Below are 15,376 nucleotides of genomic sequence, written 5' to 3'. Positions count from 1 at the left end.
ACATTCGTGGGTTGTGAATACGAAGGTTAAATTACACATAATGAAATTACAAGCAAGTGTGTGTGTGTGTGTGTGTGTGTGTGTGTGTGTGTGTGTTCACTACTAAATATCAAAATTCCACAATCCTGATACTCTGAATACTGACACCCAGAATCTCGAGATTGCGGAACCTCGAAAATAGTAAATCTAGATTGCCGTACAGTGCGGAATGGGAACTTTGCCGTTCTCTCCATTGTAATGCGATCCCTGAGTTGGTATGTTTAAGTGGCAGTGGGTGTGGAGGGTGCAGGGGGGCCAAGACCATATGATCGACATGCTTCGCAGAGAGCTTACAAAGAATCAAAGGGATCTCATTGTTGAAAGGTTTCAGTCAGGAGAAGGGTACAAAAAAAATTCCACAGCATTGGATATACCATGGAACACAGTGAAGACAGTCATCAAAAAGTGGAGAAAATATGGGACAACAGTGACGTTGCTAAGAACTGGACATCCCTCCAAAAGTGATGAAAAGACAAGACAAAAACTGGTCAGGGAGGCTGCCAAGAAACCTACAGCAACACTGAAGGAGCTGCAGGAATTTCTGGCAAGTACTGGTTGTGTACTACATGTGACAACAATCTCCCGTATTTTCCATATATCTGGACTATGGGGTAGGGTTGCAAGACGAAAGCCTTTTCTTACACAGAAAGACATCCACGCCTGACTAAAATTTGCAAAACAATACATCGTCTCCCACAAGCATGTAGGAAAATGGGTTATGGTCTGATAAGACCAAGGCTGAACTTTTTGGCCACAATTCCAAAAGGTACGTTTGGCTCAAAAACAAAACCTAGCATCACCAAAAGAATACCATCCCCGTGGTTAAGCATGGTGGTAGCAGTGTCCTGCTTTGGGATTGCTTTTCTTCAGCTGGAACTGGGGCTTTAGTCAAGGTGGAGGGAATTATGAACAGTTCCAAATACCAGTCACTTCTGGGCCAAAAATTTCAGGCGTCTGCTAGAAAGCTGAAGATGAAGAAGAATTTCACCTTTCGACACGACAATGACCCCAACCATACATTCAAATCAACAAAAGAATGACTTAGCCAGAATAAAATTAAAGTTTTGGAATGGCCCAGCCAGAGTCCAGACCTAAATCCAATAGAAAATCTGTGGGGTGAACTGAAGAGGGCGGTGTACAAGAGATGCCCTCGCAATCTGACAGATATGGAGGCTTTTGCAAGGAAAAGTGGGCAAATATTGCCAAGTCAAGATGTGCAGTGCTGATAGACTCCTACCCAAGAATACTGAATGCTGTAATTAAATCAAAAGGTGCTTCAGCAAAGTATTAGTTTAAAGGTATGCACACTTATGCAACCAGCTTATTGTACTTTTTTAATTTTTTATATTTTTTCCTCTAACACATTTGTTTGTTTTTCAATTGAATTGTACAGGTTATAGGTCATATTAAAGGTGGGAAAAGTTTTGAAATTATTTATTGTGGTCTCATTTTTTATATCACAAAAACCTGGGATTTTAACAGAGGTGTGTAAACTTTTTATATCCACTGTGTGTGTGTGTGTGTGTGTGTGTGTGTGTGTGTGTGTGTGTGTGTGTGTATATATATATATATATATATATATATATATATATATATATATATACTGATTTATGACATTTTATCGAAATGTCCTAAATTCAAACCTCTAATCATTGAACGCATAATGTTCAAAATGAAGCATATTGAAAACAACAAAAAATTATACATCCCTTTTTGCAGTGGGGCAAACCCCTTGCATTTCACATCCCCTGCTAACTACGTATTCCATCTTCAAGGTTGCACTACACTGGGGAATGGACAGTTTTCCCAAACCCCACAATTCACTGATCTTGCTCAAAGAAAAAAGAAAAAAAATACAGGTCAGTCAGCTGATATTCACTCAGCTGCATCTGCTTTTTAGCTGTTTGACATATAAGCACATCAACTAACTATAGATAATATGCAACATTATGCAACATTCCTGGCAAGTAATCCACCTGTAGGGTGTTGCATGCTGTTGGCCTAACCAAGGCTCCGATTCGAGCTCTGTATTGCAGGTAACACATCCAGGTATACTCCACAAGTAAGCCATCACTGACTATTGAACTCCACGTGTCATGGGTCTTCAGGTGGACTCCTGCTTATTCCTTTCCAAACCTCCAAATGGGGCTCTAACTTTGAAGCTTTTTGTTTGCAGGCATAGTCCTTATAAACAGCAGTGATAGTCCTCATTAACTAATACAGTGATGTTCTCACTGTAGCTGTGTGAATATTTCCTGTAAACGTTCTTTGCGATGCATTTAAAGGCACACTGCACATTTTTCAAACAAAGTGATAGCATGTGTATATGCCTAAATCCTGTTGTGTGGGTATGTCCCCATTTGCTTAAGCATCTGCAGCAATGTCTGCAAGCTTAGAGCCATAGAGGTGACACCATAGGCTGTTCCCATGCCAACTGTGGGTGAAACTACTGAAACAAAATGTATGCAGTAGGTACAGCCAATCCTTAGGATTGCCATGCATCGCACACAACAGCCTACATTGCTAGATGTCCTGGAAATGTCCATGGTGCACTTTTTTTGTGCAATTGTTGAAACTTGAGAAGACTTTGTGAATATGTGTGTATTCTTGCAAGCCATAGCTCCCAACTGCACACTGCACTCCTTGGCATATGCACTCTTACTCCATTGTTACTACAAGAACGAGCTGTGCCTGTTGAGTCTGTACACTAGTTGCATAGCCCTTGTTCCTGAATAATAACAGCAAGCTAGATATAGCCCTTATAATTTGTTTGCACTGCTGTGCACATTTTGACCAGCTGCAGTACGTATCCAGATGGCCCCTTGAAAGGCAAAGATTTCAGTGAGTTTACTATGACATCTGTGGTATAAGGCTCCTTGTCATTTTAGGAGAGTTGGGATTAACAGTTACTTGAGAGACCACCGCACATCAGAAGTTTCTGTGTGTGTGTTTCTAAATATGTTTTCTTCAAAGCTCATTTTATTTAACTATTTAAAAGATGTATTGGCAGCTAAACACTGGCAACTAACCTCTGATCTGGACTTGAGTTCTTTAAGTGGTTTAGAATATTTGATTAGTTGTTTTCATTGTACTGTAATACCTTTTTCTTCTTTGTATATCTTAAAATGTTTTAAATTCTTGTTAAAATGTCAAGCAACTGCATCTTAAAATAAGAAGACTAACCCTAAAATGGAAATTATGGTAAATATAGATTGCTGATTAACTACTGGAATCCCATTTCTGTTTTAGCAGCATCACTCCTAATTTGTCCCTGTGTTTTCACTTGCTGCTTCCTTCTCATATTTATTACTAAAATTAATTCACATCCATTTTACTACTTTGTTAATAATATTAGCATATTGCATTAATTGTCTGTAGGGTTATTTTCCTTTTGTGATAATTAATTTGTTCTGTTTTTTTTTTTGTGTTTGTTTTTTTTTTTTTGTAAATGTTTTCTCCTAGGCTATCCATGGAAATGGTCTGTTGTGACCCATGTAGTACCCCTGTATACCATATAAATAAATAAAATATCCCAGTTTTTGTCTGTGACATTAGATAAAGTGCATATGATCGCTTGGAAAAATTTGCATTCTTTGCCTACTGCATAATCTCTGACCATTATGCAAGGTACTCAAATCATTCACTAATCCAGGTGGTAATTTTAAACCTGCAGAAGTAGAAATATTTAATTTCATGTTATACGTCTGAACACTTGAAAAATGTCATCTTGAAACTCAGCATTTATCTGATATTTTGATGAACATTTATTACCAGTTTGACTAAACTGGCTACATTCTGTTGCTGCTTAGTATGGGTCTTGGCTGCCAGGTGTTGCATATAACACTTGAAGTAGTAATACCTTTCCAAAATCTTACTAGTCATTTTTTCTTTCATGAACAGATATTTAATACTGCACCAGCAGTAAATTTCCAGCAGAAAACTACTCGGACAAGCAGCATAGACAAACCTCCTTCGTGTAGTGAGAGACCACTCACTCTTTTCCATACTACATCTTCAAATGAGAAAAGTGAGTAAATTGTTCCTTTAAAGAGAATATTAAAATCTGTGGTTTTTTTGTTATTCATGGGGCATCATTTCTCTTACATGTTAACAGTCATAGGTGAGTAGAATTTTGCAGCCCTCGCTAGTCTGGGAGACGTATGACAGTTGCTGTAACATCATTTGGCTGTTAAAAGAGAAGATTCAGTTGCTTAACTTATTTATTAGTAGATGAAGATTAAACAGAGGCTGTAGCTATAAATTATATACCCACACACAAACATAGGTTTAGCTATACCCATATTTATGGGGACACAATGATCTGAATTATTTTAGGAGAGTGGATTTAAAAGGCATCTGTTATGGCAGCTAAGGAAAATGTGGTAAGAGACTTAACTAACAGATAATGCAAAAACTGAGAAACTGGAGACGCTTGTTTGGAGTATGGCAATAAAGATACAAGCAGTGAAAATGTTTTTAGTCCCTTTTGTTTTGTATACAGGTCAGACATATTGTTATCAGCCAGAAGAGAAATTGTGTGCAGCAATTAATAAAGAGTTGAAGGGCTTTATCTGGGAGAAGAAGAGTTAAGTGGGGATAAATTGATCCTCCCAAAAGAACAAGGTGGTTTAGGATTGCCTAATTTGAAGGGATGTTTTAGATCTACTCAGTTAAGGTTTACATACATAACACAAGCAGAAAGTTATAATTCAAAGTGGAAGGGGATGATTATGAAGAAGGGGGTGGGGTTCAAGAAATAGAGAGAGGGATTTTGGAGGCAGATCCTTAAGGAGAATAACAGCAGCCATACAGAGAAGGTGCAGCGATTAGCATTGTCACCTCACAGCAAGAAGTTCTCCGGTTCGATTCTCGACTCAAGTGCCTTCTGTGCAGAGTCTACATGTCCCCTCTGTGTTCATGTAGGTTTGCTCCAGGTCCTCCGATTTCCTCCCTCATTACAAAGACATGCGTCTGGAGCGTTTCTCCCTGGTCCTTGCAGAAAATTGGTTCATTCCAAGTTGGGCTTTCCTGGTAAACAAATGTTAAATAAATAAATAAATATTCATAACATTGCAAAAAATATTTTAAGAACTAAACCAGCACAAAAATGGAGAAAGGAAATGTTTGCAGTAGGGATGACTGCAAGTATCAGTACAGAAAATGTACAAGCGGAAGCTGGAAATTACTGGAGAAAATTGTCAAAGGAATCAATGTATTGGGACCAAATAACTAGAGTGGAAAAGGTAGTAGAGTGGGCTGAGGTCAAGAAGTTTGGACTTCAGTTAGAGACTGCCTTAGCTACCAGGGGCTGATACCATAGTATAAGCAAAGAGAAAGGGCTAGGGGAGTCCTAAGTGAAAGATCAGCTTGGTAGAATTTTTAGTCAAATCTAGAACAGAAGCTGCTGTTAAAAAGTAATTCGTAGAGCATATAAAATAATGCATGCTATCTATAAGAATCAGTCATAGGAGGTTAGAAGAGACTGGGAAGAGACTGGAAAAGTAATTTACAAGGGACATATGTATGGCTTCCTAGTTTGCAGCAAAGTCCAGGAGGTTTAGGGTTTGGCTTGAAAGTGTTTACATAAATATTGTTATACCCCGAGAAGACTTCAATGAACTTTTTCTCAGGTCGATAACAAATGTTGGAGGTGTAATGGGATGAAAGAGGTAACTGGGAGCATGTTTTTGAGAGTGTAATGAATTGGCAGAATTTAAAAATTTACTACAGAGTACTCTTTCAGAAACACTGAATGAGCAAATGGTTGTAACTAAGTAAATGTTTCTTTTAAGTTGGGATATAGGATCTGAATTGCCTAGACATACAAAGGGGGTTTTAACTTTTAAATCTATTGATTAACAAAAAAAGCAGGTACTAGAAAATGGAAATCAAAATCTAAACCAGCTGTATTTGTAGTATTGAATGCTGTAAAAGAGATAAAAGAACTGGAAGTAGGATCTTTAGAAAAGGGAGGGAACAAATTGTGTAGAAATAAATGGAATTTTGGGAACAGTACATGCAGAATAATGTTATGCAGGAGTACTGTTTAAGTGAAGGCAGGAACTGAGCAGTTTATGTAATGTTGGACTGAATGATAGTTGTTAGAATGCATGTAAATGGAAAAACATATTAATATGGTTTGTTTTCTTTTCTATTAATGTATGTATTTCTGTGTATTAAGTGATCATTTTATAAAGATGTTTAAAAAATGTATAATGTTGGCATGCCACATGCTTGATGCCATTATTGCATTCTGTCAATGGCTGACTCCTTCATATCTTACCATGATATGGTATTCTCTATGCTCACAATTGGGTTCAGCCAAGTATTTGACAGTTCCATTAACATATGAACTTGATTTCCTTTTTATTTCCGTTATATAGAGTCAACTTTAAATAATTTTCACCCAAAAATGTATTTAACCTCCATCTTATCTTTGTTTTGAGATCATGCTTGACTTTTAATTGTAAACCAAGCATGAAGTGACTAGGCTTATGTAGTTCTCTGTATTTTTCAAAAATCCAGGTTTTACAAAACAGAAACACCCTTGCAACCATTACATTTTACCAGTCCTTTCTATGTTTCATTCTTTTCTCTAAGATCCACTTTATTTGCTCCTATTAAACATAGCTGTGATATGTCCAAAAATCTTAGCGATGACCACTACAAATTTACAGATTTGAACATCTTCCCCATAATTTCTATTTCTTCATCCTCCCTTAGTTGCTCACCTCTTAACATTATTTCTGCTTTTTTCAGTCTCTCTCACTTTTTCTACTTTCAAGTTATCAGTTTTTTGGCTGCCAGTAACACTATTACTAGTACATGTATGTATAATCCCTGATAAATTTCCTTTCAAGTAATTTCTAAAATCCTCTAAATGGTGACATGACCAAAATATGTTGCCAGTCACCTGACTCATTATTTTGGCACCCCAACCAATATTACCCTCAGTTTAGCATGACTTGGTTAGTCTAAGTGGGATGTAAATATAGTTGTAGATGCATTTTGATGCAAATATGAACACATTTCCACAATTGTATTGCTTTTCCCAGGAGTATACATATTTCTTTTCAGTGTTTTGGGCTTAAATCTATACTGGTAAAATCTTCCCAGCCCTGTTTTAAGTTTGTAGCTTCTCTTATGTCTTCTCCTAGTAGCCTCTTTTTCTGCTCTTATGCTAGCCTCACTTTGTATATCCAGTTAACAGTGTCTAGATAGCTTTCTGTCTTCACTTTTACACACATTTGTCCATTTTATTTCCTTTAAAAACATTATTATACAGGTTGTGTATGTTGCCTGAAGTCATTCATCCTATCATTACACCCCTTGATCTCCAATAATTTTTTCCCCAATATTTTGATAAACCCTTCGTTGTATTTCATTTCTGGGCAGTTGTGTCCACTGTTCAATTTTTCCCTTTTGGTAGTATATCGCAGAGACCCAGGTCATTAATTCTGTGTTCCTGAGCTCTTTCCTGAATGCATTTCTTAGAGTTCCAAGAATTGGACACATTACTTTTTCAGAATTCAGTCCTCAAAATGCAGCTATCATTATCTGCTGCATGCATCTGTTCTGATTCTGTATCATTTCCTTCCATTGTACTTTATAATTTAGATTTTGACATTTGGCATAATACAATTGCTACTTCACCCCCCTCCCCATATCTTTTTGGTAAAATAATTTTCTCCCAGGCAACCCTTAGTTGACCAACTAGTGTGATGTGTGTTATCCAGTTTCTAAATTTAGTTACATCTTTACCCTGGATACAAGTCTGAAGCAGCACATGCCAATTTTAAAACATGTATTCTGTGGTCTAATTCCAAGCTTAGGCTTCTCCACCTTTGTAAATTAATTTTAATTTCTGTAAAACATTTTGTTATATGTTTCGTCTGTATAGCCTTCATAAGTGTCCTGTATCTGTATGCCAAGATACTTTAATCTGTGGACTGTAATAGTGGGAATTGTTCCCTTGTTGTGATTGCTTTTGTTTTTTTTTTTTTCTACATTTGTTTTGTATCATAAAATTCTTCCAAAGTCAGCAAGAATGCCAAAAAGTGTACCTAGGTCTCTTTCTGGATTAACCATGGTAAATAAAACACTGTGTGTGTATAATGTAATCTTTAATTTTCCTATCAACTACAGCCTTGTTTTTTCAATGTCTTAATTTGATGTCTAGTGGCTGTAGATTTATAGCATACAACAAAGGGCATATATGGCACCCTTATCTGATTTTTCTCATCCATGCAGATTCCTCTGATGGCCTAACTATGGCATTCCCATGAGCTGTGGATGTCTTCATATCGGGACTTAAATTTATCCAGTCTTGTACGAGGCTCCATTCTTTTAATATTTCAAATGTCCATTCCACTCTATCAAACACTTTTTTCTGCATGCAGACTTGCAAGCATTACTGGTAGACCACTCTTTTAGCTTCCCAAACTATTATTCATGTTTTGATTATATTGTTAATTGTGTTTCTGCCTTGTATGAATCCACATTGATCATTGTTATTAATATATTATTCTGAATAAAACGTTTGTCACTCTACACTCTCCTCTGTAACAGGTTTGCACTGCTAACTCAACCCCTCATAGCTATGGCCTCATGTTTGGTACTGTTTAGATGTTTTTTTAAATGCCATTTTATCTGCAGTTTCTTGCTTGCATTATTACCCTTGAGTATTTTTCTGGGTTTGTCTAACCACTGACATTCCAACGGAATACTGCAAATCCAGTTATTTAAGGACTAAAGCATTCTTATTAATTGTACCCTTTTTCTAGATTTGCTATTGCCAAAGTGTTTCTTTTCATTAAAGTATTCCCTTTCTTCTGCAACCACCTTTACCATAGGTTCATAGGTTGGTACTAAGCTATTAGCCCTAGGGCCTATACAAGCCTAGCCATAACAATTCCCTGGCTATTTCTTCCCACACTGTTTACTTACAATTGCTTGCATACAAGTATTTGTTTTAGACTTGTCCTTATTCTTGTTTTTCCCTTTTTTTTAAAACTCTTTCTCAGTTTCCCACTATATGTACATTTCCTAGTCATTCTGTGTGGTTCCATATTCTGCTTTACATGTTTATCATCAAATGTATGCTGTCCTCTTCTTACCAAGTCATCCATACCTATTCTTTGTTTGGATTGCATTAAATCCCCCAAAATTGCTTTATTTCCCATTTCTATTTACACTTTACAAAATAGATTCCAAGGTGAGAGCAAATGCCCCTAATTAACAGGGCTTCAGAATCCCCTGTCCACCTTCAAGATGGAAGCAACCTTATTTGCTTTGAGGCACTGCATGGTTTGTTCCTTCAGTCAACACTGGGTTAGTTATTCCTGCATTGCTAACCTCCCAACCACTGCCATTGTTCTAGCCTGACTTTTTCTACACTATTTCAGTGCACCAACGTCCTCTGCATAGTTTCCCTTGGAGATGTCTACTCTTTAATTTACTGCATTCAAGGGTCCCCCTCACTTCCAGTTAATAATTTCACCCATTTCTGGTTCTGCTTCCTTATAATGTTTCTGGGAGACACAGTAACTTAGGCTTTGAGAATAAATTACAATTTTTGGTAATCTCCATTTAATAGAAATGCTAAACTTTTAGTTTTCTCTCCTGATGGATTCCTGTACCTTCTCTAGTGCAGACTGTCCACTCTGCTGTTGCACTTCATGCATTAAGTAGATTTAGTTCTAAGTAAGTTGCATGCAGTTGTTTCCAGTGTCAACTGTCAGTCGTTTGTCCTTTTCCATTTTCTTGTTTTTCTTTAGTATTACTGTATATCTCTGATTCCTAGAGTGTAATGTTGCTAACCTACCATAATGCACGTGTCCCTCTATCTTTCATTTGTTCCTGTAGCTTTGAAAACTGCAATTATTCTACTAGAGATTTATGTCCTGTATAATTGTCCAAACAATAATGTTTGTAGGCATGCTGAAGCAGTCTGTAAGGTTACTTTCATATATATTACAGATCTGATTTTTATGGTAGCAACAATAATAAGCAGTTTCTTAGCTATTTAAATCATCCACTATTCCATGTTAACGTTCCCCTAACTCTGTTTTAATCATTCTTGCATTTCACATATATAACCCAGCTTTATTTCTGGGAATAAGATTGTAAGCTGAGTTTTAAGATTGGTATTGCACTAACAGGCAATCCCCATTAAGTGTAAGTGGTTTCCATCAATAGATCTCACCATTTGATATAATGTGGCATTTGTAAGTTAAAATGTTTTCAAATGTAAATCAATTGTATATAACAATTTATCACGTTTCCTTTCCTCAGTTGTTTACTTCTTTCCTACTGTAAATTATCATCTCCCTTTGATTGTACCGTATAGTTGTAATTACCAATGTATAAGAATGTAACTTCAACCACCCCCATTTTGAAGCATACCATGTTATACAAGGTTATAGGTTCATAGGTACTTACTAGGCTATTAATTTGTGAGGATTTTAAGAAGCCTAGCCCTGCACGGTAATTATTAACCCTTATATTTTGCAATATGAATCTCGAAAGATGGCTCACAGTTTCCCTGTCCATGATGGCCACTGGAGCTAAAGTAGGTGTGAATTTCTGGTTACTCATTCATTCATCTAAGTTATGTTTAAATAGAGTAAGAAAAGTACGCTGTTTTATGTGGTGGGTAAGTCCGTTTCATAGAAGTGGTATTCTCTGTGAAAGGTACGTAAATCTCTAGTATATTCTTTTTATCTTACAAAGAAGATTGTGGTCCCTGGAGCAGGTGTTTCTGATACCACTGGACTTCAGATGTGTAGTAGGTCTAACAGAACAGAATCTGTTGAGACTGTGTTCGTGAAGTAGAGGTTGTATGTCAGTAACCTTTATGACGCAAAAAAGAGACAATACTTTCAGATGGTCTGCGTTGTTTTCATAACTTAAGTCTTTGATTTTTTTTTTTTTTTTTTTTTTTTTTTTTTTAAGTGAGGAAGTGTTGTGGTCATTCCAGCTGTAACAAATGCTTGGAAAGGTACACACAGAAATGGACATTATACTCTATGACTGGCGTGATGAACGCATACTATAGAGAAACTATTACTTCCCTGGATCGTGATGTCACACCTTTCTGTGTAATGAAAAAGGATTGCCGTACAATAGTGGATATGTGATGATCAAAGGACAGTTCTTTGTTAGCATTGATTGCTGTTTCTCTAACTGCTGGATCAGTTTCTAGAGGAGTGTTGTCAATGTGGTAATTACAAAGGGAGTCATGCTTGCTGAGGAAAACAATTATACATTTCTTGGCATATAGTTTCACTCCATGGTTTTGGTACCGGGTCTATATTAGAACATCGAAGTTTCAGAACTTCTAATGTTCTAATATCGAACCCTATTCAGCGAAAGCTGAAAATATCGAAGTAACAGAAAACCGAATTTTTTCCTATGGAAGGAATTTGGTTGTCCATTTCTGTTGCTTCAGTATTTTCAGCGCTGTGGTGGAAAGTTACGGGTCGGTTCAGGTAAGTGTGCGATTGAGTGCGGGTTAGGTTAGTTAGGGTTAGGGTGCGGGTTAGGTGTGTGTGCAATTGTGTGGACGTGAGGGTTAGGACGAGTTAGGTGAGTTAGGGTTAGGGAGCAGGTTAGGTATGTGTGCAATTGTGTGGACGTGAGGGTTAGGGCGGGTTAGGTGAGTTAGGGTTAGAGCGCGGGTTAGGTATGTGTGGACATGAGGGTTAGGGCGGTGTAGGTGAGTTAGGGTTAGGGCGCGGGTGAGGTGAGTGTATGATCGTGACGGCCATTAGGGTTTGGGTTAAGGTAAGTGGATAGTTAGCGGTGTGTGTATAGTTTAGTGTAGGGTTAGGTCTAAGATTTTAGGTGTATGTGTGTGGATTGCTGTTTGTTTGGTGTGCTTTTGTTGTGTGTATGTGTTTTAGAACAGCAATTTTTTTCCTTAGGAAAAAATTTGCTGTTCTGAATGTTCGATGTTTTCAGCTTTCACTGAATAGGGTTCGATGTTAGAACATTAGAAGTTTTGAAACTTCGATGTTCTAATATAGACCCTTTTGGCACCAACTGCTGGTTTGGAACCAACCATGTTCTAGGATCATGATGTCCTCTAGGAATTTTATTACTGCACCAGACTTCAGTCATCTGCAAACTTAATTAGCCACAGACACTTAACATTAGCTTTGACCTCTGCAAAGTAAGCACCAAAGAGGAGTGATCCAAGGACTGAACTCTGGGGTACACCACTATTGATAGGGTATTTTAGAAGAGGTAGGGCTGCCCATCCTGACTTCTGGGTTCTGTTTGTAAGCTGATTTGTTATACAGTGAGTTACATAGGCATTGACATTTATCTGGGAAAGTTTATCTAAGATACCAGAGTGTGGGGATGGTATCAAATGCCTTTTCGAGCTCTAGATATGCAATGTACACTGTTTTGCCCTCAGCCACTTAAATCTAAACTGGGTTGAGATGAGAGTTTGTAGGTTACAATTTTATAATGATTCTATCTATAGTCTTATAGCTGAGACTGTTCAGGCATGTGGATATGCAGTCTTCCATTCCTGTATCTCTAACTGTTGCTGTTACTTTAGAATATGCTGCTGTTCATTCTACAAATGTCTTTATTTCTTTTGAGAGTTATTTATAAGGCAGTAATTTCTTATACTAAAGCAGTTCATAAATTTCCAGTCTTACCTTCATACACCCTCCTTTTAGATATAGATAGCTTGTTTTTTTAATAAATAGTAAAGCAAGAAAAATCCTTGTCTGTTGACACACAGTTGTCAGTCACAGTATTCATTCATCCCTGCAAGAGGAGCTGTCTACCAGGGGACGTTTCCATCAGTTTTGCATATCAGTACTGCTCTCCTGGCCTTTGAGTTTGCTTTTGTAATAAATGCTGAGTATTTAAAAAAAAAAAAAAAAAAAAAAAAACGCCTGAGTACATGCCTCTTTCTTTACCATGATGAGATGCTGGCATCTGTTGCTCATCTCTTTCCCTGATTGCTGGTTTGGGTTATTGACGGCCCTGGTGTACTGTTAGATGTAATTTCCAGAGGATTTTATACCTTGTCTGAGGCATCAAAGTTTCATGCACCCTCTGGAATCTAATCTTGATTGTTACAGGATAAAGCAGTTTAAATTTCATGCCCGAAGCTCTGCATTTGATCTGAACCAGAATGAAGGCAGCCCTTCTTTTACACATGGTTACAGAAGAATTTAGATCCATGAAGATGCCATTGCTTCCAGATGGAATTTCATGTCTAGGTTTCCATAATGTCTAAAGAACCATGTATGTAGATTGCAAAGTGTATTTTTATTTGCTTAGGTTGCCTTCATTCAGGTTGTTTGGTGATCTAAGAATTTCAATATCCCCTCTCAAGATCCTTTTCCTCTTTTGGGATTTGTGTTCATTCTAATAATTTCATTTTTATCAAGTCTATACAGTCTCTGCCGTCCGTACCTTCAAATTCTACTAAAACACAATTTTTTTTTCCTTGATGTATCCTCAAAATCAGTCTGAGTGGTAGCCATAAGCTCTATTCTGGCCTCTGATGTTTACTTTTTGGCATTCAACACTTCATTCTCTTTAGTTATTGTCTGTTAGGCTTCTGACTGATCATTTACAACTTCCATAATTTCTGTTAGTGAACTGTTATTGTCTGTCATATTATTTTCTATTGTGGTGTCCATTAACTGCATTTTATATAACTTTTAATAGTGGTATCTTTGGCCCGACATCTGATGACTGGGGATCCTCCATTGTAGAACTAGTTTGGAGTGGCTCTGCTTCAGTTGGCTTCTGCATTGTACCTTTGTTTTAGTTTTTTGTGTTTTCATGTGCAGTTTTCTGCCTTTTCTAGGTAATGGATGTGTTCACTGTTACTTAACTCCAAAGTATATTTAGGATTTTGATATTTCCCAGTGACCCGAACAATGGCAATTGGAAAGAAAAAAACACTGGTACTTGAGGTAAAACCTCTTCATTACCGTGTTTTCTTTTTTCCAATTGCCATTGTTTGGGTTACTGGTGTCATATTTGGCAATTTTCTTTTGTTTGGTTAGTGACTTTTGACTTTAATTTCCAAGTGAGTCTAATGGAGCTTGGCCACCCTTACTGCTGTGGCTGTTGCTATAACCATGCCACACCAGAAGTATTCCTCAGCAGCTTAATTTAAAACACACTGTATACCAAGCAGGGTTACATAGTGTTGCAGTGGCCACCTTAGGGGGCTTGGATTTGCATTTTGATTCTCTGGGTGCCTTCTGTGCAGAGTTTGCATGCTGTCCTTGTGTTTTTTTGTGGCTAGGTGCTCCTATTTCTTTTCACTTCACATAGGAGCAATTCAGAAAAATGTCAATTAACCTAGGTGTGCATGACGTGTGAGGTTGGATGCATATCTTGCTATGGGCTGGTATGCTGTTTACAATGTATGAGAATGAGTCTGTGCATAGAGCTATGGGTTGGTACACTGCCTGGCATGTGCATACCATGTATGAGTGAGTGTACACACCCTGCTATGGGCTAGTGCACTGTCAAGGATTGATTTCATTTCCTTCTACCCTCTGAGTGCTGTGTCTCTAGCTTCCTTACCACTCCAATGGGGATTAATGGCTAATTGGAAAATAAACGAGTGAATGCCTGTAATATACTCTTGGAAAAGGAAAGGTGGTATGTGTCCCAGATATTTATGCAATCTACAACTAAGACATGTTAAACTTCTGCATTAAAAGAAACAAGAAGTAGTCTGACAACACTGCATGTAAGTAGTAAAGCAAGCCATTTATAATCCTCATTCAGCATATAGTCTGTCTCCAGAACTACAGTATTCACACAGTCACAGTTTGGACAGCCATCATCTGAGAGAAATAAATTGTGGTTGGTATGGATAGCAAAACCTTGTGGAGTTGCTCAGATGCCCTGCCCATGAAGACTGTCTTGCCTACCAGGCACTGATACCAAATTATAGGCAAAGAGAATAGGATATTGACTTCCAAGATGACTGCACATTGAGTAACAGCTTAATTTCAGCTCTCCCGGTGTACAAACAGAAACCCAGAAGAGAAAAACCAGTAAACTCATGTTTTGGGGTAAATTTCAGTAACTGGCTAGTAAGTGCACTGTCTGGATGCCAGCAAAAAGAAATTGAGAGCACCTGAAAGAAACTCAGTTGTGATAGTTGAGTGGAAAAAAAGCACTGAATTCTGCACCTCTTCTGCAAAAAAAAAAAAAAAAAAAACACATTGCAAGCTTCAGCTTTGGTGCAAGTCATGACTTCCAGTAACCTAGAGGAAAAAATAAGTCAAATGTACTCAGAGCCGATTAAAATAAACAGCACTGATGGAGTATATCAACTTAA

General features: G+C 37.5%; 1 protein-coding gene across 1 annotated transcript in view; it reads left to right on the top strand.

Moving 5' to 3' along the window:
* Nucleotides 1–15,376, top strand: part of ARHGAP26 (Rho GTPase activating protein 26) — a 3,815,868-nt gene that overhangs the window by 2,707,773 nt on the left and 1,092,719 nt on the right. The window contains exon 19 of the mRNA XM_044069158.1: nucleotides 3,940–4,066. Within this exon, the coding sequence (XP_043925093.1) occupies nucleotides 3,940–4,066 (127 nt within the window). The remainder of the gene's footprint in view (nucleotides 1–3,939; nucleotides 4,067–15,376) is intronic.

This window comes from Protopterus annectens, chromosome 4.part0 (genome assembly GCF_019279795.1).
Source record: "Protopterus annectens isolate FY-2018-M chromosome 4.part0, PAN1.0, whole genome shotgun sequence".
Classification (NCBI taxonomy): Eukaryota; Metazoa; Chordata; order Ceratodontiformes; family Protopteridae; genus Protopterus; species Protopterus annectens.
Note: the sequence above shows the minus strand (reverse complement) of the source record. Positions and strands in the feature narration are given on the sequence as shown.